We start from the raw sequence: 25,142 nt of genomic DNA, 5'->3' as shown, positions 1-25,142 counted from the left end.
TAGTTTCGAACTTGTAGTTTTTTACTTAGAAGTACTTAATTATAAAAAATGTTCAGAGTCGAACGTACCTGTCGTGTTTTTAATATTATGTGTATTACGAATCTTTGATGTTCATCGTGTAAGCTAAGTAGCATGTATTTTAAAACTAATTTGGTGAATATTTATTCGCAATAAATCATATATTAAATAGCTAAATTATTGTACACAATTGTATATAATCCGCACAGATATTTGATACATGAACGATTCTCGATAACATTTACGCTCGGGTAAATACAAATGTATTGCATAATCGATGCAAAAGGTCGCATAAATTTTCCATATAAGAATAATTCTTGTGGCTAATTCCTTGTAATCCTGTTTTGCAACAAGGAAATAAGAAGTATATCTCACAGGGTCAACTAACATACATTATTGAGACTAATATTTTATAACCTCTTGATGTATTTCATTATATTTATATTTGTAAAATAGTCTAAGAGACGAATATGAAACATCATTCACCCATACACACTTTTACTATTTTATACCAAATTTAAAATGTAAAAATATATTGCCAGTGGTTTGTCTCCAAAATTTCCGTCAAGGCTATAATGTAATGAAAGTAACCCGGAATTCAAAATAGATTTTTTGGATTTTCAGTTCTGCATCCATATTTATAATGATTTTTGATGTAAGGTTTATTTATTAAGTATTTCTATACCTTCCAACCCAATATTCTATATTCTACAGAAGAGATTCTTTCTACACAATTTTGTCTCTTTTGAAAGAGTGCAAAATTAAAAAAAATGGACTGTATCAATATAGTTTTGACATATATTTTTCATGCAACTCACTTGCTATATATTATTTAAATATGGGTGATAGTTTTTCTTATTCGGATCCTCTACTAAGAGTACAGACGTCCAGTATCGCACTCCCTCCAATATTTTAAACTCGATTTGTATAAAAGGCTCTAGGGCTAAGACATTATTCGCTTTATGTAAGAGGTAGCATTTAAGAAGGTACGTTAAGACCATTTTGTATGTCATTTGTCTTAAACATCGATATTAATGTTGTAGAAAAATTAATTAATACTAGCTGACCCGACAGACGTTGTTCTGTATATAATAAATAAAATAATGTTTTTATATGAATTTGTCAATAATATATCATAACATCAAAAATTACTTCGTAAAATATGCACCCTGCTGTCGTAATGAAATTGTTTCACAGCAGAACTGTCAAACCGTGCGTCAATAAATTCTCTCATAGAAATTATGTATGGACACATCAAAGGAGAAACAAATTTCTTGTTTTTATTTAATTTAGCAGCATTTTCCTATTTATTCACCTTTTAAACCTTCTCTGGACTTCCACGAATAATTGAAGACCAAAATTAGCCAAATCGGTCCTGCCGTTCTCGAGTTTTAGCGAGACTAACGAACAGCAATTCATTTTTATATATATAGATATAGATTATGTAAGGTGGACGATTTTAATACTCTTATATGCCTGAATTGTATAAAATTATAACCTATTACCATTCAAATGATGTTCATTCTGCCTATTAAAATATAATTACATTTAATGTGGTATACTTAATTATATAGTCCATATATGTTCAAATAGCTCGCAATTACAAAGCTTCTTGCAACACTGTAATGAGAATTATTAATGTTCGTATACTAACGAGCATTTCTTACATATATTAAAAAAAATATATGGAATTATTATCTCCATGGACTTGTAAAAAAATATTGCATTAAAATTTGTTTTGCTTTATATCTTCCATTATATTTTACACGAATCACGAATCTTATGTTCTTTTGTTAAATCATTAAGCCAAATTGCTCATAAAACCCAAAGTTAGATCGCATCTTAATCATAAAAAGAGGAAATTTATAAGAGTTAACTTATTATCTACATAATAACTGCGCGCAATAGCCTACGTGCCTCGCAAATATACATTCAGAACCAATACTACTTAGGGACATTAATTCATTCGACTAAGTTTAACCTAACCTCAATTGACTTGCATATTAGACCAGATATTTAACAGATATTCGACAAATAGAATTATCATCATTTCCAGCCATCCTTGTTTTAATATACGTATTTTAATTTATGTATACACATATGATCAGAAATCAAATTCAAAATCAAATTCTGCGAGATCGAATCAGAAATGAGGAGATTCGCAGGAGAACCAAAGTCACTGACATAGCCCAAATGAATGCGAAACTGAAGTAGTAGTGGGCAAGGCACATAGTTTGACCGACAGATGGTCTTTAGGGCAGTAAAGTCCTCGAATGGCGACCACGTGCCGGAAGACGCAGTGTTGGTAGGCCCCCCACAAGATGGACCGACGATCTGGTCAAGATCGCCGGGACACATTGGATTAGGGCAGCGCAGGACCGATCGTCGTGGAAATCTTTAGGGGAGGCCATTGTCCAGCAGTGGACGTCTCCCAACTGATAAGTATGATGATAATGATGAAACACATATGTACATTATTAGATATTAGGACACTCTTGCACTTTATTCAACGCACAACCTAGGTATGGATTACTTAAAAAAATGCTAAATGTAGATGTATACGTATTCTACTGGTTTTGCAAGGTTTTTTATGACTGTTGAGTCATTATTCGGATTAACCCGCTTTCGTGTTGCACCTGATTATGCAACAATTGTATTAATTAATAATAATAATTTCTCAGAGTTGTTCGTGTAAAACCAACGCGTAATTTGTATGGGAACCTCTGCCTATCTCGATTTTTTTACTACACGCGCAAGTCAAATAAACACCAGCATTTGCACACATACGCAACTGTTAGGCAGCCCTATTATTGGTCAACACATAGGTTCACGCCTTTGAAGTTTCATAGTTTTTTAGTTAAACTGTCATCTCTCCTCATCTGTGATTTTCAGTACCGGACGTTGATGTTTGGAATTCCACAACCGCGCATTCCACTAGAAACTTTTTGCCTTATGTGCCTGTTGCCTTTCTCGGGTTTATATTGTTTCAGGATCAGGTAAAGTCTGAAATATTGTAAATTTTCTCCTAACTAAATTAACAGGTAATACCTATAATTTTCAGTGGCAGCCCTGACAGAATTTTATGACGACAGCGGGGTACTACAGGCTGAAGGGGGAAATAAGTACTTTATGAAAGGCAGACTTTGGGGAACATTTATATTACGTTATACACTTTTTTTTTATACATGTTGTATGGTTTAATAGGTAGAAGATTCTTATTGAAGGAGCATAGTAGAAAACAGCAGTGTAACTACAATTCTGTATTAAGTTTACGATTTTATTTATGAGTTTGGTTTACTTATTATGTAGGTATGGTGTGTGAGCAATTATTTTCTGGACATAAATATTTTATTTACAAACCGCAATTATTAATTTAGCTAGTCTGTACTTTTTAATGTAATGAGTACCTTAAATCAAATGCTTGCTTGTCGATAATTAATTTCTTTATAAAATAAATATAAAATAATATGGTTGTGATTAAGTGATATTGTTTCTGATATGTTTAAATAATTCAAAGATGTACCTAAGTTCAATTAAATGAATTTAATGCGTGTTCTTAATTTCAATTGAAATTTTACATTAATTATTTGGTAAAAAATAACATAGGGTATTCACCCAAATGATTCAGGTTCGAATTTGTTGGGTGTAAAGTCAACAAACCTACCTAATAATAACATTAAAATTTTTAGCACGCGTTTTAATCCTTGTTGTGATGTCGTATTAAATAATACATGATAATTTATTATAGAATATAAATTCGATGTTTGGCGATGATTTTAAATCAAATATTACATCTAATCAGCTAGTCCATATGATTTAATAAAATTAAATGTCAAACAAGACTATTTCCTTGATTTGATACACACGAGTGTTTAAATTTCTTTGTAAAACTTCGTTTATTTTAAAGATATATTTAACGCGGGCACGAAAGGGATGATCAGGCAAAAACTATTTGGTTTATTTTTTTGAATCTTTATATATAGATAATTTAATTGCCAATCTTTTAGTATACGGTTTTTATTCGGTTTGTGTTAGATCAGGGGTGCTCAAGCTTGATTTGCTGGCGATCTACCTCAAAATTGTTAGTATACGATCGATCGGCTCTGAGAGGCTTCAAGTATGTGTGATGATGGATTGTCGTCTAGGTAGAGTGTCACGATGACAAAAACATTAGTTTAGCGCAAAATATGTATTTTTTTAGTCAAGGTAAGTGTAGGTCTGCTCTTAAATGTCAATCAAAAAACTCATAATTATTATTCAAAATTGCGAGTTTATTATTAGTTCTTACAAAACAAATGAGTTCTAAATTTCTAAGCTTAACTAAAGAGTGACTTTGGATGTTGAAGCGTGACACTGCATGTCCTGAGCATACTTTTCATAAGATGGTACGTAATTACCGATTTTAGTTTATTATACTGGATTTTTTTCTCGAGATCGACTCAAAAAGCACTCGCGATCAACCTGTCGATCCCGATCGACATTTTGAGCACCCTTGTGTTAGATAAATCAAGGCGGATTATTGTTTCAATAATCTTGGTGTGCAATGAATTGGTGTCTCTTGTGGGCGACGGGCGGCAGTGAATTGCTGACCACGGTCATACTAAGATTTTGGTTTTAAAGTTTCGCTCCAAAATCTTTCTTAGTGAAGTAATAAACTTATTTTAACAATCAAATTCAAATATTTTATTCAAAATAGGATATGAAATCACTTATTAAAAGTCAAAAACTACTACCCATTCCAAAGGGTATGCCTCAGACATGAGAAGAACGGGCGCAACAACCTCAGCTTTTTTTTTATATAAATATGGTTACAATGTAAAATCGTACAATAAAATTTATTATTTAAAAGCCTGTGGGCGGTCGCTCAATTCCCAATCCGTGGTATCATTATGAAAGTCGTATATGTTAAAATAACCTTTACCACACAAACGATTTTAAATAATTTTCTTGAATTTCGTAATACATTTGTTTTGAATATTACCTGGAAGCTTGTTGTAAAATAAAATACATCGACCCACAAAAGACTTGCTAACTCGACTTAGCCGAGTAGTAGGCATTATAAGTTTGTTTGTTCCTGGTGTAACATTATAGTTATGACAGTTTCTAGCAAATTCACTTATGTGCCTACATAGCATTATCAAGAATATATTGCATCGTAATAAAATATATTATCTCTATCGAAAGTTTAATAAGCAAATTGGGATGATAGCGGGAATATCGATAGAATCTCTTCATAGATTTAAGTTACTTCATGCATTTATGGGTCTTGTAAAGCCAATCTTTGAGAAGAATAAATAAATAAATAAATCATAAAGCCAATCTTCCTTGTGCGGTGTTTCCGGGACCATACGACATGGGTACCTTCAAAAAAAGCGCGTACACTTTCCTTAAAGGCCGGCAACGCTCTGGTGTTGCAGGAGAATGTGAGCGGCGGTGATCACTTAACACCAGGTGACCCGTAAAAAGATGAGAGAGGTGATTGGCTCCTAACATCTGAGAATTAAAGTACTTTTAATGTATGCTTTGTATGTATCTGTTACAAGCCTGACTTATTTTAATCCACATTCATCGTAAGTATAAATTCACCATACATATTAAAAGTTTTCTAAAATAATATAAAAAAAATTCACAAGAAAAACTTTAAAGAAAATTTTATGAACGATGCGGGACTTGAACCCGCGACCGTTCCGTGCGAGTCCTCTTTCCAAGTGAGGCAGCCGTTTGTTTTGTGTAATTATTAATCCTAGAAGTGAGTTTAAAAACATAACAAATTGTTTATATTTGCAAGAGCGAAATCCTATGTAAATTTCCTAATATGCAAATATTAGGGTTTAGCAGGTTATTAACTGTAAAGTAGATCCTGTAGAAGAAGCCACAACCTGAGAGTTGAACAAGACATACAAGATTTTATAAACGATACGTCACTCGAACGGATGGTTCAGTTGGATAGAGCGCTAGCACGATATTTAATCCCAGAAGTGAGGTTTATCACTTTAAAAACATAACAAATTGTATAAAAATATTAATTTAGAAAACTTTAATTAATTAACACGCATATTTATTTTTTTTTTAAAAATTAACTCACATCATTATCAATTTTATTCTTTTATTACTTATTTTTATTATAATTTATTCTGGATACTGGAGCAGTTGACAGTCTCAATAGTCTTGTAAGACATTTAACAATTATCACACTTAAATTTTGTAATAAATTGATAATTGTTATTACAATTTTACATTGTGTTTTACATTGTATTACAATAAACGTTTTGTTGACTGCTTTTATAGAGGGGATAATTATGGTCGCAACACACATTATTCAATTCGCGTAATTATTCGCCAATTGGCCTTAATTTATTCATGTTACTTTGTTCATTTGTAATTGAAGTAATTTTGATGTCTGTACATGGAAGATATAAAGTCCTACAATTGGGTTTATTTATTTATCGATATCTTTTGAGTTTTTCTTTATAGTTAATTCCGCCAATATTTGTCTTTTAAACAATTCGACACGTGTTTCGCACGGGACTCGTGCCAGATTTTGGTGAGTCAACATGTCCTGAGGATGCCTCGTGTAGAGGCGAAACACGTGTCGAATTGTTTAAAAGATAAATATTGGTGGAATTAACACTAAAGAAAAACTCAAAACATTTGGATGATTATGGATTTCCGCAAAGTAAGGCCTACTTCAATCAATTTTATTTATTTACGCAATAGTTACCATTCAAAGACTAAAAAACCTTCGTTTGTTGCCGCTAATATCGGAAACGAAACAACCAACTTTTACTAAAATATCGAATTGAACTGGGGGAAATTGTTTGTGCTCTATTTCATGCACAAATATGAAAGATATTTGTAGGTTCTATACCCGTAGGATAACCATCCAAATTATTAAGTCTCCACTGTCCGTTAGTCTATTCCTCTGCTTGCAAGAGGGCTACAGTTAGCTGACACTATGACAGAGTATATGAACATTTGTATTTAGGCACTTGATAAGAAATAAATACATATTTGTTCTAGAGTTCTTAAAATTCAAACCTTTGTGGGGATAAAAAAGGGGGATGAAAGTTCTATAGTTGGTAGATTATTAAAATGTATTAACCACAGCAGTTTGTAGTGTATTATTTGCAAAGTGAGTATATTAAAAAATAAAAATTGCTGCTCAAAGTAACTATTGAACGTGCATGAATTTGCGGGTGAAAACTAGTTCAATATAACATTATATTATACTTTTCAAATAGGTTTTTTTTTACTTTTTTGAAATAAATTTCATTGTAAAAGGAGTATTAATTCCGCTAAGATTTGTCTTTCACCAATCCGACACGTGTTTCGCCTCTCCACGAGGCACCTTTGGGAGATGTTGACTTGCTGAATTCTTAAACGAGACTAGTTTCAGATTTCAGCGATGTTTTGAAATACCTTACAAACCGGTATACCCCTTAGTCTCATGTTTACAGACGGACAAGCCGCAGTGGTATAAGATATGATAAGGTTCCGTCCCAGAAAATTGCTATTCATACATAGACTAATAAAAAGAGCAAGACGAAACATTAGGTACTGTTGTCAAACAATCGAATTGAGTCAAAAGTTAATCTAGTGACCTACAAATTCCAACCCTATTCCTAATTGGTTAGATATTACTATTGTATAATAAAAATAAACATTTTTAAGCATTTTTGCCGTTTTCTTTGGTATTCAGAACCTCTTGGTTGCTAAGGGCGAATTCTCTATCTGCGACTTTCATATTCTTTCCGTTCCGGGTAACTCTGATCACGGATCGGCGATCGCCTCAGATCGGCGTGATCATATCTGCGAATAATTTTTAAGCCTTTAAAAATGATAAAAGTGAAACAAAATAATAGTAGGATGAAACCCATTGGAAAAGGACGAGAATATTACAAAAATTAAGGGAAAAATAAATTACTCTGAGGTCGGGAAGTGGAAAGGGGGGGGGGGGGGTGTTTTAGGGTAAATAACGGTTTATCTCGATTTCCGGCAAAACTACAAGTCCTATGGCAAAAAGTTAATTAGCAAAGTTGTAGGTAATAAAGAGATCTACAACTTTTGTAATTACACTTTTTTCACATAACCTCAAAATTTAGGTGAAAAATTCAAAAAACCTATATCTTTTTCAAATTTTTTTTTTTAAATGATATCTGGTGATAACTTACCTTATTATGTCCCAAATACACTGTAATTTATTTGATTTAAAATATTTATTTTTTCGATATCAAAAAAGCACCCTAATTTTCAATCAAAAATTCTGACCTCAAAATATCAACTTTTTTCAAAAAGTTTGGGGCCTTTTTGTTCGTTGAAATATCTACTTTCTGATGGTGTAAAAAAAATATAAATTACAATTGTAAATGTTCAGAAAATTTAAGTCCAGCAAAAGGCATTTCATAAAGAATTCACACCTGTTATTAAGTAGCAGCAAAAATATGGAAATCACGGCTTATAATTAAGATGATTTTCGTAAATGTATCAGAAAGCTATTGAAATAAGCTATAAGGCCATGCAAAATTATACCATCTCTTAAACAAAATAAGGATCAGAACTTGGTGAAGGAGTAGGGTGCCGTACGGCACACTCGGTTTTCGTGTAGGGTAGGGCCGGGCTAGTTGAGCAATTTTTCACTAGAGCGGCTATAACTCCTCAACGATAACTCTTAATGTCTTGTTCTGCATACTGTATAGTTTCCGAGATATTTCGATTGCCCAGCTTGCCCCTATGCTCAACTAGCCCCGCCCTACCCTATCTGAAAATGTAGTGCAATGAAGTATTGCCGATTTTGGAAGGATATGACCGGACTGGCTTTTCTTGCCTTACTTTGTTGAGCCTTATCCATTTTAACCGTCTTCAAAAAAGGAGGAGGTTCTCAATTCGTTAGTATTTTTTTATGTTTGTTGCCAGAACTTTCGACTGGGTAAACCAATTATGATAATTCTTTTTTTATTAGTCTATACTTACATATTAGTAATCATACGAAATCATGCACGCCTAATTACTGTTGTTCGTGCCAATTATCATTCAATCGAGTGCCAAAGACAAATTTAACACTAGTATAATTATTATTGTAGTTGTGGACTGTATAAAATGCTATTTATAAGATGTCATTGCTTTGTATTTAAATAAATAAATGATTAAAAATAAAATAAGTGTTTCATTATCATTTTATTAGTTAATTTTGTTCTACCTATTGCATTAAGTAGAATTCTATGATAAAATTGATTCAACAGCCTGGTGGTAGTTGCTGTATTCCCAGAATTTACAAATACGTTATTTTTTTACAACGTGTTTTTGTTAAATTCCCATAACTCTAAGGTATTAACGAAACCGTTACTTTATTAGAATCGAATGTGTTATAATTTTTTTTTATTATGTTTTTTGTGTTTCTTATATTTCATACAAAATAATTGAAATAATTATCAAATCTATTGAGATTTGACATTGGTCAAACACCTTTACGAGAAATTTGGCAATACTGCACACTAAGAGCTTCAAATTGAGAATTATTGTACTTACTTACTTAACAATGCAAAATATGTCACTATCACGGATGAGTAAAAAAAATAAGGACTCCGTGTCACCTTACATAACAGTGAGGCACCAAAACAAGCCGGTAAACATGTAAATACATAGCCCCACGCTTACACTTACACTAATACAAGCCGATCCGCCGCCATTATGATATTTGCCATCGTCTGTGACAGATCAGTTTGCGTCGCAATAAAATATTTAAAAAATGCCTTTCTTTTTAGCTATATATTATACATACATACATATAATCACGCCTCTTTCCCGTAGTTGTAGGCAGAGACCACTTCTTTCCACTTGCTACGATCCTAACATATTTTCGCTTCGTCCACTTTCATTATTCCTTTCATACATGCTCTTCGGTTTAGGGTACTCTTGACCTGGCCCTTTTCCATGACGTCCCTGATTTGATCTTGAAATGTCCGCCTAGGTCTTCCCCTTCTAACACTTTCATTCACACTGGCCTTATACACTTTCTTCGTCAATCGTTCTTCATTCATTCTCTCGACATGTCCAAACCATCTCAGCATATATATTATAACCCTAAAGTAATGGGAATTTAATATAAATACGTTGTATGGTGATATGTTCAACACTTAGGTTGTTTATTACTGTTGTTAACAATATGAGTTTCTCGAAAATTCGCTTGTATGTTATTCGCTTCAATTACTAGCTGGTCGCTTCGCTCTAAGCATTTGCATAAATATATACGTCGCTCGCTGTTGTTGTGTTTGATTTGCACGAACTCGTTGCATACTTCATTGTCACTCACTAAAGAACGCAATTCTGACATATCAATACGACTATTTTCTTGATCTCATCTCTCTGGTCATCATTGCGGCTAGCACGTGAGGTAGGTCTTCGCACATTTGATTGACTGTGACGACCTAAGTCAGGTTGTCTTTTCCTCAGCAGCGTTAATTGTAATTAATCAAAGTGAGAAAACTTCTCGTTCACTTAGCAGTAAAGTGTGACTATCATAAAAGATCAACAAAAAAAGAGCACATAACTTTAAATGTCACTATCACAAAAGATAACCGAAGAAAAGAAAAAGAATATTCTCGCGCACGTAGCGGTAATTGTCACCAACAAAAATAGAAGGATGCACTCTTTGTCTAAGGTATCGATAGACATAAAAGATGGATCGACATATTGGTTGTAAAATGTCAAATATTATGGTTATGTTCAGAAATTTAATTTGTGACAAAACTTAAGATTTTTCAATCTACACAAAAATAATCAGCTGATAGATAGCAACTATCGTAAATCTACCTGCTATATGAGCTAAAATTAAGTCTGATTTTTACCTCCTGAGTAAGGAAGATAAAGATTCTAATTAGTTATTCATTTTAAACTATTCTTTCAATTTGATTTCTGAACATCAAAGAAAAAACAAAATTGTTGTTTTTATTTAATTCCGAGCATTTTCATATTTACACACCTTTTAAACCTTCTCTGGACTTCCACAAGTAAATCAAGACCAGCCGTTCTCGAGTTTTAGCAAGACTCACGAACAGCAATTCATTTTTATATATATAGATAATTACTGATTCTTTAGGACCTAGGTTATCAATAGTGCGAATAGCCTTCTTCTGCAGCGCAAAGACGGTATTGATATTGCCGTCATTGGCCCATAAAGTGACGCGACGAACGAGGCGATAAGTGTCACCTGATGGTAAGTGATAAACGCTTCCCTAATGGGGCCAACCCACAATTCTGGGTGAAATCGCAATCACGCTCGACACTTTGAGTCTGAGTTCTCTAGACCGTACTTAGAATTTGCTCAGACTTATCTAGCGAGTTGAGTCGAAGTCCGTATTTATAAACATCGCATTGAGTGTGGGCTAAGCGGGTTAAGTCCACCATAACGTTGTTCCACGTTTTAAGATTCCCGTATAATACACTGCCTGCTGTCACCCATAGCTGCCATGTATGTAAAAATGCGTTCCTTTTCCAAATACGTTAACAAGTCCGCATTTCGCATAAATCATTCATCGATTTCCACTTATTTCAATAAAACGAAAAATTTTAATAATTTAGTACAGTTTCTATTGTAAAATAACGATTGTTTAATAACGATCGACAATGTAGATAGGTAACTACAGTGAATAAAGAATCGCGCGCTTGACCTTTCTATTTGTCTGTCTTAACTTAAGCTCAGCTGTCAAATGACTATAATTATACCAAATCAAAGATTGTGCTAAGCTTGATCTCAGCCACAAGTATAGTCTGAGTACGCTACGGTAAGTGTCCCTAGTAATATTACTTTAGTATTATTATTATTATTATGACAGTTTCATCTTATTTTCTACATTTATATATATAAGATATTTATAAAAAACAATATTACAAATATAAATATAAAAAATAGAGTCCCGCCGGCGTTGGTTCACGACAATTCCGCTGGTGGTTAGGGCGACAGACTGAGTAACTTCCGCACGATGCGTGTCGTTCCCAAAACAGGTGCTTTCTGTAACTGACCCTTTATCCAGTTATTAAGTGAGAGCCTCTTGAGATGATGGTCGAGGCTCTTTGGTATAAGACCGTTAACGGAAACGACTATTGGGACAATTATTGTTGAATCAACATCCCACATGTCAGTAACCTCGTGTGCTAAGTCTAGGTACTTCGACAATTTGTCCATAAATTTGTCAATAAATGCCCGACGCTCTAACCGATCTACCAACACAATATCCGGCTTATTAGCAATGATAGTTCTGTCCGTGATGATAGATCGGTCCCAGTAGAGCTTGGCACGGCTGATTCCAGAACTGGCTCCGGAGTATACTTATAATATGGGACTTCAAAATGCACAAGATTACTATTATTATTATTGGTGAAATGAGCACTAGCGATGACTATGCTCGTTGTGATGCCGTATTTGGTCAACGTTTAGAGAATTTTTTCCTTCGCATAATCGGAGTTCTTATTTGTATCTAAATCACATGCTCCAGGCCTATGACCTCGAAGAAGGGCAGTATCCGGAGTGAACACAAGCCTCTGCCTGCATATTGAGGGATTTGAGTCAACCTGCTGTCATTGGCCATTGCCTCCATCTCATTAGAAGTCATTGCGGCGATAGCCTCATATTTCAGAAGGATGTATTTAGGGTCTTTGTAGGCCTAATGGCAAAATCTACATACCCCGGTAACACTTAGACCTATTTTTGCCACGTGACCACGTGACGTATAATAACATTAACTACGGTTTTTAAGACACATTATAAAAATAAAACTCTTAATAGAAGAAAAATCACCAGAAATAATTCGTGGGAATTAAGTAGATAATATCAGGTGAGCTTAAAGATGAATGCTTGCATCCATTTGTTACGGTTACACAGTTCTAATTATATCCGTAATTATATCTCTAGCATAAAACCTTATAACAATACAAGGTCGTGGTATCTGTTCTTGATAATATGTCCTGATTTTAACAGATTGTATACTAACAGAGTAACCGTTTATTATTTGATTTATTTAAAATTTAACCAAAAGTTAAAAAAAAATATGTTTGTTTATATTGTTTTTTTTTCTTAAACTTCTTTGATAAATTCAAAGTTTTTCACCAAAAGAACCTTCAAAGTTTATCTTGGACTGTATTCTATCCAATGTTACTGAATCTTTCGATACCCAGTTTGAACTCCGATCAAAATGATGTTAGGTACAGTGCCGAATTAAGTAAGCGTGGGGTCGTAACAAAATCTATTAAGGCCCTTTACCTGCTTAAAGTGGTAAAAAAAACAAAATTCTTACTTTCTTATTGGTGTTTAATAAAACAGTAGATTAGTATAGGTCCTGATGGGCCAGTATAAAAGCCCGATAATACTATGACCTTTCCAATTTTGTTTACAGTTTTGACCAATTTTCATTTTTGATTTTGATATCACATTCTGATCATTGGCTGGAATCTATCATTATCAGTTTTGAACAATCTTTAAAAGTTTTTCTCAAAATCAACAACTCTTTTTATTTATTATTCAGATAAATACAAAACAAATTCATAACGTAATTAATATTCATTTATTTTATTTACATTAAAGCCGTTCCAAAGCAAAAATTAAATAACATCAAATAAATCAATGTAATATACTGGTTAGTACCAAACAGTACGAATATTTTTGAGGTTGTCTCTGTATAGAATCTACTCTGTGCATTTCATAAGCATTCGCACAATATATGTAATTGCAGCGCGTATGTCATGATCAGTCAGTTCCAAAGTAACCACGAGTCAACATGGATTTCAGCAATAAAGTAATTATAATAACGGGCGCAAGTTCAGGCATCGGCGCGTCATGTGCCCTTCACTTCGCCGCTTTACGTGCGAAACTATCACTTGTAGCAAGAAACGTCGATAAACTTCGCAATGTTGCTGAAGAATGTGAGAAAATTAGTGGAACCAAACCTCTTACTATCGCTGCTGATATAAGTGTTGAAGAAGACAATGCCCGAATAATACAAGAAACAGCGGAAAGGTATGGAACACTTGACGTTCTAGTTAACAACGCCGGAATATTAATTATAGCGGGTTGTCTTGATAATATTAAAATTTTTGATCAGATGATTGCAACGAATGTTCGTGGTACCTATCTTTTAACCCAGAAAGCGATACCATATTTAATTGAGACGAAAGGAAACATAATAAATGTTTCCAGTGTTGTGTCACAAAGTGTTATACCACCAATGACAGCCTATTCAATGACCAAGGCAGCTCTTGATATGTTTACAAAATGTGCAGCGTTAGAATTAGCTCCCAAAGGTGTGAGAGTGAATGCGATTAATCCAGGTCCAGTTGTAACGAACCTATTTAAAGCTGGTGGCTTTAGTGATGAGGCTAGTGATGATTTCTACGCAAATATGCAGAAAATGATGCCTCTGAAGAAGGTATCCCAAGCAGACGATATAGCTAAGTTAATTACATTTTTAGCCAGTGATGATGCTAAATGCATTACTGGTACTACTAATTTAATTGATTGTGGCTTGCACCTAGGACAACCATTACTATGAATATTCATGCAAAAGTCAATAATATTTATCATATTTTATATTTAATTGTTTTGATCAAACATGTGTGTTGATGCTCGTAATTATAGAATAAAGAAGTATTGTTTAATTTAATTGAATTTTGACTTAATTTAAATTAAAATTTTGCAAATTAGATCTAAACAAAGTTGAACTTTAAGAGCGGCTGTATCCTCAGTGGACATAAGAAGGGTAGGGCCTCTGCCTGGATATTGAGGGCTTTGAGGCAACCTGCCCTAGTTGCGGCGATGGCCTCACATTTAAGAAGGATGCGTTTAGGATCATCGTAGGCCTAATGGCAAAATCTACATACCCCGGTATCACTGATGTGTATTTTTGCCAAGTGACATATGTCTAATATCACTAACTACGGTGCTTAAAAATAAAGGACCGCTGTGTTGCCAGAAATCATTTGTGGGAATTAATTAGATCATATCACTTGAGTTTACAGATGAGTACTTGCATCCACTTGTAACGCACTACACAGTCTTATGTTTCCGTAATTATATCTCTAGCATAAAACTTTAAAACAACACAAGGTCGTGTATCCTTTGTTCATATATCCTGATTTTAATAGATGCAATATTAACAGAGTAACCGATATTATATTATTTGATTTATTTACCGAAACTAAAATTTTCAAAAAATGTGTTTTTTATGTGTGTTGTATGTTTATGTATATTTATATTTTTCTCTAAAATTTCTGAATGCATTTAATGTTTTTCACCAACAGATTCAAAGATTAACTTGGGCTGTATTATATTCAATATCACTGAATCTTTCGATACACGGTGGATGCATTGCGCCAAATAGCGTGATATACAGCTAACATTTGGTAATGAATGTTATAGTACGAGATCCGACTGCAGGATTAGTGCGCTCATCGGTTATTTGCTAAAAACCAAATTTTTATATATATTTCTAATTAGGAGAATATATATCTACCAAGTTGCCTATCAAAATTTGGCCGCTAATATTTTTAATTGATTTTTGGGAAAAAATTTCGTTCACTTGTTTTTTAAATAAAATATCATCTACATCACGGCAATTTATATAATGATTTTAAAAAATCACGGTTGCCATTGCGCACCTGGCCGCACCTCTCCGCAGCCAGGTGTAAACAGGTATAAGTTCGATACATTTCTACGTTCTTAACGTATATTTAGTAATTATATATGAAATTGAAGCTAATTTTCTTCTATTAATTATCATATATGGTTACCTAATTAAATCTGGCCACAAATAAGGGTTCCTGGCTGTTAAATAAGATAAATATTTAAGTTAGAGTGAAAGAGAGTTAGCGCGTGACATCATTTGTTAGACGAGGATAGCGATTGCCGGCTGTGCGACGATATTAAGCCATTAATCATCTGTTACATATTAATAAAACATTTAAGCAATTTAAAAATATTAAAAATGTATCTTCTATTTCCGTAACTCTTACTTAAAAATCTGAATCATCGGAGCTTTCAGTTACCTTCGATGCATGCGCAATGCGATCTTAGACTATTACTAGCTGATCCAGCAAACGTTGTATTGCCGATATTAAAATCGCGATACAAAAGTGTTGCTCGTAGATGGGTGAAAATTTGAAGTTGTATGTATTTTTTAATGCTGACTCATAATCAAAAAAAAAATTTAAAAAAAAATCTAAAAAAATATAAAAAAAACGTGTTGACCACCCGTTAACATTTAGGGGTATGAAAAATAGATGTTGGCCGATTCTCAGACCTACTCAATATGCTCACAAAATTTCATGAGAATCGGTCAAGCCATTTCGGAGGAGTACGGGAACGAACAATGTGACACGAGAATTTTATATATAACAAAATCTGTTGACGTAACGTAAAACTCTAGACTTCCAATCGTTATATGGGATGTTGTAACGTCCGGACGCGAGTTATTAACGGATTTTATTGCTAAACTAGTTTTTGCCCGCGACGTATCGCATCGAGCGGAACTTTAACAGAAAGATGTCACTTGAAAAGTCTATATATATATTATAAATTTCTTATTAATATAAACCAAAAACAATAAAAAATATAAGGTTATAAAATTAAAACGAAATATAAACAGTTCACTAATATGTTTGATCTCTAATGATCTCATTTCTTCATTTCACAACTGTTAAAGAATCACGTGTGAATTAGGTTCGGTTTTTTTCACTCATACACAGGTAACAGTAAAACATATTATATTATGCATATGATATACAAAATTTTCACTATAATAATAATTTTGATATTGATTTGAAACACCCCCCAGAACCTTGGAAACAATATCCATATTGTTGCAATGATAATTTAGCGTGGCGGCCATCTTGGATTTAAACAATGATGCCGAGTTCGTGCTCTGCACCCCCAAAAAGCTTGAAATCGATAAAATACATGTTGTTACAATGATTAATATAATATTAGTAAGGAAATTTTTTCTATACCATTCCGAGAAAAATAGAATTGACCTGTTGCCATTGTCATGTTACTACATGCATGCATATAAGTGGATCTGACTTAATATTCGTATTTCACACACTTTCAAAATTTTCGGGATAAAATATACCTTACGTTACTTTCTGTAACCCTGACAACGTGTGAGCTATTTATCATGTTGATCGGATGATGAGTTATTCCGTGAATGTGTAACAAACACACAAAAAATATACTTACATTCACATTTATGATAATCGTAAGTATACAAGTTGAGTAGTTATGGTGTGAAAACATAAAAAAAAAACAAAGTCACATCCGCAATTATAATATTAGTATGGATACAAGGAAATCGTATGCTTCTATGAGTATAGAAGGTTAATGATATGTTTTATAAATATTAATGTAAAAGACTTAAGTATCAGGTATATTGTATTTATAATATGATGACAAACAATGACTGAACACAGTAAATTCATCTTCCGAATCAGAATTAATGTCAAAGTCCCTCGTCTCGTGTAGGTATTTTAAGTTCAGTCGCTTGGATTCATGGCTATAATGAAAGTTTAAGACAGAAAGTTATTGTGCATTTCAAGATCCTGGTGAGCTCGTGTCAGTAAAATAATTTGAATAAGCTAATATTATACAATAAGTATATAACAATAACAATTTTAGCAAGGTGTACGCGCTTTTTTTGAAGGTCTTAATGTCGTATCGTCCTAGAAACATGGCGCAAGGAATGTCATTTTACAGTTTTAGTTGTACGTGGCACAAAGTTTCTTGGAAACCACAGTGTGAAGGAAGGCCACTCATCGAGATAGTTAAGATCATATCCAAATTTAGTGCTTGCAAAAGAAGACCTAACAATCAGGTCAAACAGTAATCTAAAGAATAATAAAATTAATAAAAATAAATGAATTGACACTGGCACTGACAAGTATAAAATTCCGAGATGAAATTGTCCTGTTTAAATAAATATTTACTTACCTTTACTAATTTATACGCTTCAGTGTCTAAAATAGAGCTTCGTCAGTACAGCTAGCGATTATTAGAGAAAAATAAACGCGCAAGTATATTTTAAATTATTCCCATGGTTCTAATAATATCTATGAGAAAATTATAATATTGAAGTACTTCTTTTCATACAATGCCTGTGTATTCACGCGTAAATACGCATTTAAAAATATAATTCGTGTAAATATGCTTCAATTCTGCATTTCAAAATATGCAGTATACACTAAGAGGAAAAGGATGTAATGACTGGTGTTAACTGTTCTTAATATTTATGTTTATAAGTATTTTTTTTATTTTTTTTTTCATCTTTTGTTATTTAACAGTATACCTTCTTATGTATAAAAATAAAATATTGATATAAATACTTCTTAAGTACAGTCGTTGTGAGCGAAGTGATGCATTTGCACCACGCATAAACCTACACAGCTTTCTGTGGCGCATCTTAGTCTTAATTTTTCATTGTACTCTTTTTTAATATGAATAATAAAAAATAAAAAAAAAAATGATTACGACTTACCAGTAAAGTTACCTGCATGCTACAATTGCATAAGTCAAATCTTCTGTTAATATTATACCTTTCCAATTTCGTTTACAGTTTTGATCAATATTCATTATTGATATTGATATCACTATCTGTCTATAGACTGAAATCCGGATGTCTATTGTAGCGATATGTGGATGGTATACGTATATCCATACCCATACCCACCGACCCCATATACCATCATTATAAGTTTTATTCATAATCAACAAAACTTATTAATTATTATTCAGTTAAATTCAAAACAAATTCATAACGTTATTAATATTCATTTATTTTATTTTACATTCCAGTCATTCCAAAGCAAAAACTAAATAATATCAATCAAATTAATGTAACAGGAACAAAATAGTGCGAATAGTTTTGAGATTGTCTCTGTATAGAATCTACTCTGTGCATCTCATAAGGATTTACGCAATATATGTAATTGCAGCGCGAATGTCGCGATCAGTCAGTTCCGAAGTAACCACGAGTCAACATGGATTACAGCAATAAAGTAATTATTATAACAGGCGCAAGTTCAGGCATCGGCGCGTCATGTGCCCTTCACTTCGCCGAGTTACGTGCGAAACTATCACTTGTAGGCAGAAACGTCGATAAACTTCGCAATGTTGCTGAAGAATGTGAGAAAATTAGCGGAACCAAACCTCTTACTATCGCCGCTGATATAAGTGTTGAAGAAGACAATGAACGAATCATACAAGAAACATTGAAAAGGTATGGAAAACTAGACGTCCTAGTTAACAACGCCGGAATATTAACTCTAGCGGGTTGTCTTGATAATATTAAAATTTTTGATCAGATGGTTGCAACGAATGTTCGTGGTACCTATCTTTTAACCCAGAAAGCGATACCATATTTAATTGAGACGAAAGGAAACATAATAAATGTATCCAGTGTTGCGTCACAAAGTGTTATATCACCAATGACAGCCTATTCAATGACCAAGGCAGCTCTTGATATGTTTACAAAGTGTGCAGCGTTAGAATTAGCTCCCAAAGGTGTGAGAGTGAATGCGATTAATCCAGGTCCAGTGGTAACGAACTTATTTAAAGCTGGTGGCTTTAGTGATGAGGCTAGTGATGACTTCTACGCAAATATGCAGAAAATGATGCCTCTGAAGAAGGTATCCCAAGCAGAAGATATAGCTAAGTTAATTACATTTTTAGCCAGTGATGATGCTAAATGCATTACTGGTACTACTAATTTAATTGATTGTGGCTTGCACCTAGGACAACCATTACTTTGAATATTATTCATGCAAAAGTTAATAATATTTAATATTTAATTGGTTTGACCTAAAAATGTGTGTTGATAATTATAGAATAAAGGAGTATTGTTTAATTTAATTGATTTTTAACTTAATTTAAATTTCCAATTTAGATCTAAACAAAGTTGTAGAAACATATTAAAATATATTTAGCGTTGTTTTAACCTATACTAACAAAAGGCTCCGGTATGAAGATAAGGCTGCACGGAGGTTTACGTGGTGTTCAATGACTATCATTTAGATAGCGTTTTCCTCGAAGTGTTTCTGTTCAGCGTGGCGTGAAATATATTTGGTTATCTAACACCGCCCGTCCCCCAGGTGTGTCTAATCCGGCATTATCTCGTTAATTTTCGCCTGTAATCTTATAATTTGATTGGGCCGTAACGTCGTAATAATAGGATATTTTTTGTGAAATTCTTAAACAAAAAAGACGAATAAATGATAACTTAATCTTGTGTTCGCTTTCAATGATGGTACTTATAAGGCAATGTATTTACATAATTACAGCCTACATTTTGAATATTAAAAACACGATATGTAAGAATTAAATATACTTTCATTTTTCAAAATAATGGACAACCAATTATTACGATAGTTATTTCTATACAAAGCAGAAATAACAAGGCAAGTTTAATTTTGAATAAATGCCTTCATTACTGCCTGACTACTAAGGTTCGAATCCCGGTAGGTGCAATCATTTAAGAAAATTTATTGAATCAGGCGTTACTTTGCGGAAATCCATAATTATACAAATGATTTTTTTTCTTTAGTGTTAATTCCAGACAAAGTGAGTCACTGAGTCTCGTGATAGATTTTGGCGAGACAACACGTCCTGAGGATGCCTCGTGTAGAGGCGAAACACGTGTCGAATTGTTTTAAGAACAATTAATATTGGCGGAATTAACACTAAAGAAAACTTAAATCATTTGTGCAATCATTTATATGATGAAATATAGATGGTTTCCGAGACATGGATGTTTATATGTATTTATGTATGTTTAATTAAGTATATTGTATTAAATATATCCATGTCTAGTTTGGGGCAAGATAATTTGTATAAAAGTGTGTCAATATTATTACTATTTAATTGCAACATAAATTACTTAGCGAAGTAATGTTTTATAAACGTTCACAACTATGCCCTTATTATTTTTTATTCATATAATGACAACGAATAAGGATAAATACGAAGATAATATGAGGTCATATTAATGAAAAACCTTCGTTCATACAATACAAGTCCGCTTTGCTTATATTGAGATCGTTTTTATAAATATATGATTAATATACACTGGCCTTCAAAAGTAAGTATCACACTTTTAAAATTGGGATAACGTTTTAAGTTCACAAGATATACTTTCGAAATAAAAAAGACTCCAAAGAGAATTTAATTTTGTACATAAAAACTTTAGTCGGTAACCTTCATTTAAGAATTGGCTGAAAAAAAACTTCAAAAACAAAACCATTCCTTTTTCAAAGTGGACGTTTCCGAATTACAATTTTACCATTCACATTTTTCTTTCTGTTTTAAATTTTATCCAAGATCGATGGGTTTTGTTTAAAAATTTATGCTAAAAAGCACATTACATTTATTTATCATGCCTCTTTCAGTTGAAGAATGTGCTAGGATCATGGCTTTTCTGGAACTAGGCATCAGTATGCGTCGCACTGCAAGAATGGTGGGTGTGACGGTACGAACGGTCCAGAAGGTAAAGCGAAGGTACGAAGAGACTGGACACCATCTGAGGAGACCTTGTAATGGCAGACCCAGGTGTACCAGTGCCCGAGAAGATCGTTATATTATTTCCACTGTGTTAAGAAATCGCCACCAAAATGCAGTTGAAGTCCAGCAACAGCTCCTTCAGACCCGGAGGGACTACATTAGTGACAGTACAGTGAGAAGAAGACTTGCTGAAGCAAATTTGAAACCCCGAAGACCAGCGAGTGGCCGAAAACTCGAGAGACAGCATCGAGTAGCGAGACTGCGATATGCCCGTGAACACATGCAGTGGGATGAAGAAGAATGATCAAGAATTTTGTTTGCAGATGAGTCTCGATTCTCCCTTTACACTTCTGATGGAAGGCGAAGTGTTTACAGGCGACCTGGTGAGCGATACCTTCAAGCCTGCATCTCAGAAAGAGTCCAATACGGTGGAGGCAGTGTACATGTATGGGCTGGCATATCTTCAGAAGGTCGCACAGAGCTAGTAGCCATAGAAAATGGCACCCTCACTGGGCAAAGATATGCTCAAGAGATTCTCAATGAGTATGCAGGGCCGTATTTAGCAAATATGGGTGATGGATCGATGCTGATGCATGATAATGCCCGGCCATATCGTACAAGAGTATTATATTCAGGAGGTCGGTTTCAGCGTGATGGCTTGGCCATCAAGAAGTCCTGATCTCAACCCGATTGAACACGCCTGGGATGAGCTTGGGTGGCTAGTCAGAAATCGCAGACCACCACCTACTACCCTCAGGGCACTAAAACAGGCCCTGGCAGAAGAATGGGAGAATATTCCCCAACATCGGCTCCAAAACCTAGTGTTAAGTATACCAAACCGGCTCGAAGCTGTAATCAGAGCTCGAGGAGGCACGATACCTGTTATTAAAAATTAAATAACATGTAATACATTTAAGTTGAATTTTTTTACACTAAACTAAAAATGTCTATTTTCATTGTTTTATCTTTTTTAAGTTAAAAATGTTACTAATGTATAATTTTAGTTTCTAAGCCCTATAAAATTTGCAACAAAACGTTTTTAATCTTAAATCTCTACCTTCTATAGTTAAGAAAAAAATTTAATTTGAAAAGTGTGATCCTTACTTTTGCAGGCCAGTGTATATTATACTATAATAGATATTATTAAATATATATGATACTAGCTGACCCGACAGACGATGTTCTGTAAATAATAAAAAAAAAGTGTTTTATAAGTACTTTCAACAAGTGATGTCACATCAACAATTATTTCGTAATAAATGCTCCCTGTTGTTACAATGAAATTGTTTCACAGCGGAACTGTCAAACCGTGCGCCAATAAATTCTCCCATAGAAAATGTAGCAGGAAGTAGCTTCTGCTTTTGAGAATTTTTTTTCTGACATTCCAGTTTCCATCTCAAGCACCCTTGTCTCCTCCACCAGTGTTGCCGAGTCACTTCTTTTGCAAAATGTTAAGGAATGTAAACAAAATTTCAAATTCAGTGTTGTTAGCCCAGCAGAAATATTTAAAACTTTCAGATCCTTAGAAATGAAAAAAACTGCTGACGTCATAGCACCATATCTAGCACTAGGTTTTAATAGTTGTATTGAACATGGCGTGTTTCCTGACCTTCTGAAGTATAGTAAAATTACACCAAATTTCAATCGGGACTCACTTCTGACCCGAATAACTATCGCCTAATTTTTGAAAAAAATATTTTAAGCCAAATGCTTACTCACTTTAACACTTATAAGTTACTTCATATAAAACAATTTGGCTTTACTAGGGGACGCTCGACTACGGATGAGGAATCACAGAATGCACTTGGTATCTTCTATGATTTATCTAAGGCTTTTGATTGTGTTCGACATTCAACGCTGGTCAGGAAGCTATGCCACTATGGTATAAGAGGATCTGCACTCGATCTTCTGATCTCATATTTAAATAATAGGGTTCAGAGGGTTGAGGTGAATGGTAGGAGATCTCCTGGGACTCCTCTCGGTATGGGGGTACCACAAGGGTCTATTCTTGGACCCTTCCTCTTCCTAATTTATATAAATGATCTACCTAACCTTGTAGAAAAAAAACACAAGGTGGTATTGTTTGCGGATGACACTTCACTTATATTAAAAGTGAAACGAAGCCAAGTTTTATATGACGAAGTAAACAATGCTCTATCTGACATCATCGTGTACTGGTTTAGCACCAATAACTTATTGTTAAATAGTCATAAAACCAAATATATTAAATTCACCGCGCCAAATTTCAAATATGTAGATGCGAATATTTTATTAAATGGAGAGGTGGTAAAACCAGTGGAATCTGCTGTATTTCTTGGCATTACTCTTGATTCCAAATTGCAGTGGGGCCCCCATACTGAAGGAATGGCGAATAGGCTTAGTTCTGCAGCATATGTGGTTAAGAAAATCAGACGGTTAACTGACATAGATACGGCGAGATTAGTATAGAAAATTTATTGAATAAGGCGTTACTTTGCGGAAATCCATAATTATACAAATTATTTAAGTTTTCTTTAGTGTTAATTCCGCCAATATTTGTCTTTAAAACAATTCGACACGTGTTTCGCCTCTACACGAGGCATCCTCAGGACGTGTTGTCTCGCCAAAATCTGGCACGAGACTGAATCAAATGAGCCGGAAGCCGCTCTTTTATACCCTCGCCCCATGAAATGACGCGCTGTGATTGGTCGGCTGTTGTGACGTATTACCCCCGGAAGAGACACGTAACAAAGGTGATGGGACTAAATTTGTTTGTTCATTCAACAATGTAAACATATTGTTATTTTTGTGTTTTATTATTTCTAATTGCTCTAACACATTTAATCGTCTACTTACGTCGTCTTTATATAGTATTATGTCCTATGGTATATTGTTATGGGGCAGTGCGGCCGATAAAGTCTTTTGTTGGGCGATGTATATGCTTCTACAATATGATCCCAGAAAATGTACAAAACAAATGTGTTACGAAGTTTAAAAGAATTGTTAAAAAACGTTTGAGTGGAAGGTTGTGGGAAAGGTTATTATAGCATAAACGATTTTCTTAATGACACCACGGACTGGGAATAAAGCGAACACCCTCAGGCTCTTTAATTATAAATGTTTATTGTACGATATTACATTGTAATCCATATTTTATATAAAAAAAAAAGCCCGCTGAGTTTCTTGCGCCCATTCTTCTCAGGTCTGAGGCAGTCTCTTTTGAATGGATGGTAGATTTTGACGTTCAATAAGTGATTATAATATATATTATAATATATAAGTGATATCGCCCGTGCAAAATCAAAACACGTCGTCAAAATCGGCGAGCAGCTTTCCAGTTACCCGACCGGAACACGCAAGTTCTGGTCGTTGTCGAAAGCTGCTCTTGGTAACTTCAGCCAGCCGTCCATGCCGCCGTTGCACATGAGGAATGAAACCCTGGCCCATACGGCAAAAGAGAAAGCCGATCTCTTGTGCACTCTTTTCGCCTCCAACTCGACTCTTGACGACAACGCAAAAACACCGCCGACCATCCCGCGGTGTCAGAGCTCTATGCCTGAAGTACAGTTCAGACAGAAAACTGTTAGGCGAGCTCTGTTTTCGTTGGACGTCAGGA

General features: G+C 34.1%; 3 protein-coding genes across 5 annotated transcripts in view; all 3 read left to right on the top strand.

The window, feature by feature from the left end:
* Nucleotides 1–25,142, top strand: part of LOC126977458 (protein smoothened) — a 599,797-nt gene that overhangs the window by 275,865 nt on the left and 298,790 nt on the right. The gene's annotated exons all lie outside the window — the stretch shown is intronic.
* On the top strand, nucleotides 13,770–19,903 carry LOC126977522 (uncharacterized). Of its 3 annotated transcripts, none has more exons than XM_050826377.1 (2): nucleotides 13,770–14,537; nucleotides 19,783–19,903. In XM_050826377.1, exons 1-2 carry the CDS (start codon nucleotides 13,788–13,790, stop codon nucleotides 19,801–19,803), a joined length of 771 nt encoding a protein of 256 aa, XP_050682334.1. In that variant the 5' UTR covers nucleotides 13,770–13,787; the 3' UTR covers nucleotides 19,804–19,903. The 3 variants fall into 3 exon arrangements, with proteins under 3 accessions (XP_050682334.1, XP_050682335.1, XP_050682336.1); XM_050826378.1 differs by lacking the exon at nucleotides 19,783–19,903 and adding an exon at nucleotides 18,848–19,021 and having other exon boundaries at nucleotides 13,770–14,026; XM_050826379.1 differs by lacking the exon at nucleotides 19,783–19,903 and adding an exon at nucleotides 15,307–15,334 and having other exon boundaries at nucleotides 13,770–14,026.
* LOC126977521 (glucose 1-dehydrogenase-like) lies at nucleotides 18,908–20,279 on the top strand. The gene has a single exon (XM_050826376.1). It carries the CDS (start codon nucleotides 19,033–19,035, stop codon nucleotides 19,801–19,803), a length of 771 nt encoding a protein of 256 aa, XP_050682333.1. The 5' UTR covers nucleotides 18,908–19,032; the 3' UTR covers nucleotides 19,804–20,279.

Source organism: Leptidea sinapis, chromosome 45, assembly GCF_905404315.1.
Source record: "Leptidea sinapis chromosome 45, ilLepSina1.1, whole genome shotgun sequence".
Taxonomy (NCBI): Eukaryota; Metazoa; Arthropoda; class Insecta; order Lepidoptera; family Pieridae; genus Leptidea; species Leptidea sinapis.
This window is presented reverse-complemented; position numbering and strand designations above follow the sequence as displayed.

Excerpts from the sequence above, each read along its gene's own strand:
- LOC126977522 (XM_050826377.1), top strand. The coding sequence starts at position 13,788 with ATGGATTTCAGCAATAAAGTAATTATAATAACGGGCGCAAGTTCAGGC. Across the intron at positions 14,538-19,782 it reads TAATTGATTGTGGCTTGCAC|CTAGGACAACCATTACTTTG; the intron begins CTAGGACAACCA and ends TGTGGCTTGCAC.
- LOC126977521 (XM_050826376.1), top strand. The coding sequence starts at position 19,033 with ATGGATTACAGCAATAAAGTAATTATTATAACAGGCGCAAGTTCAGGC.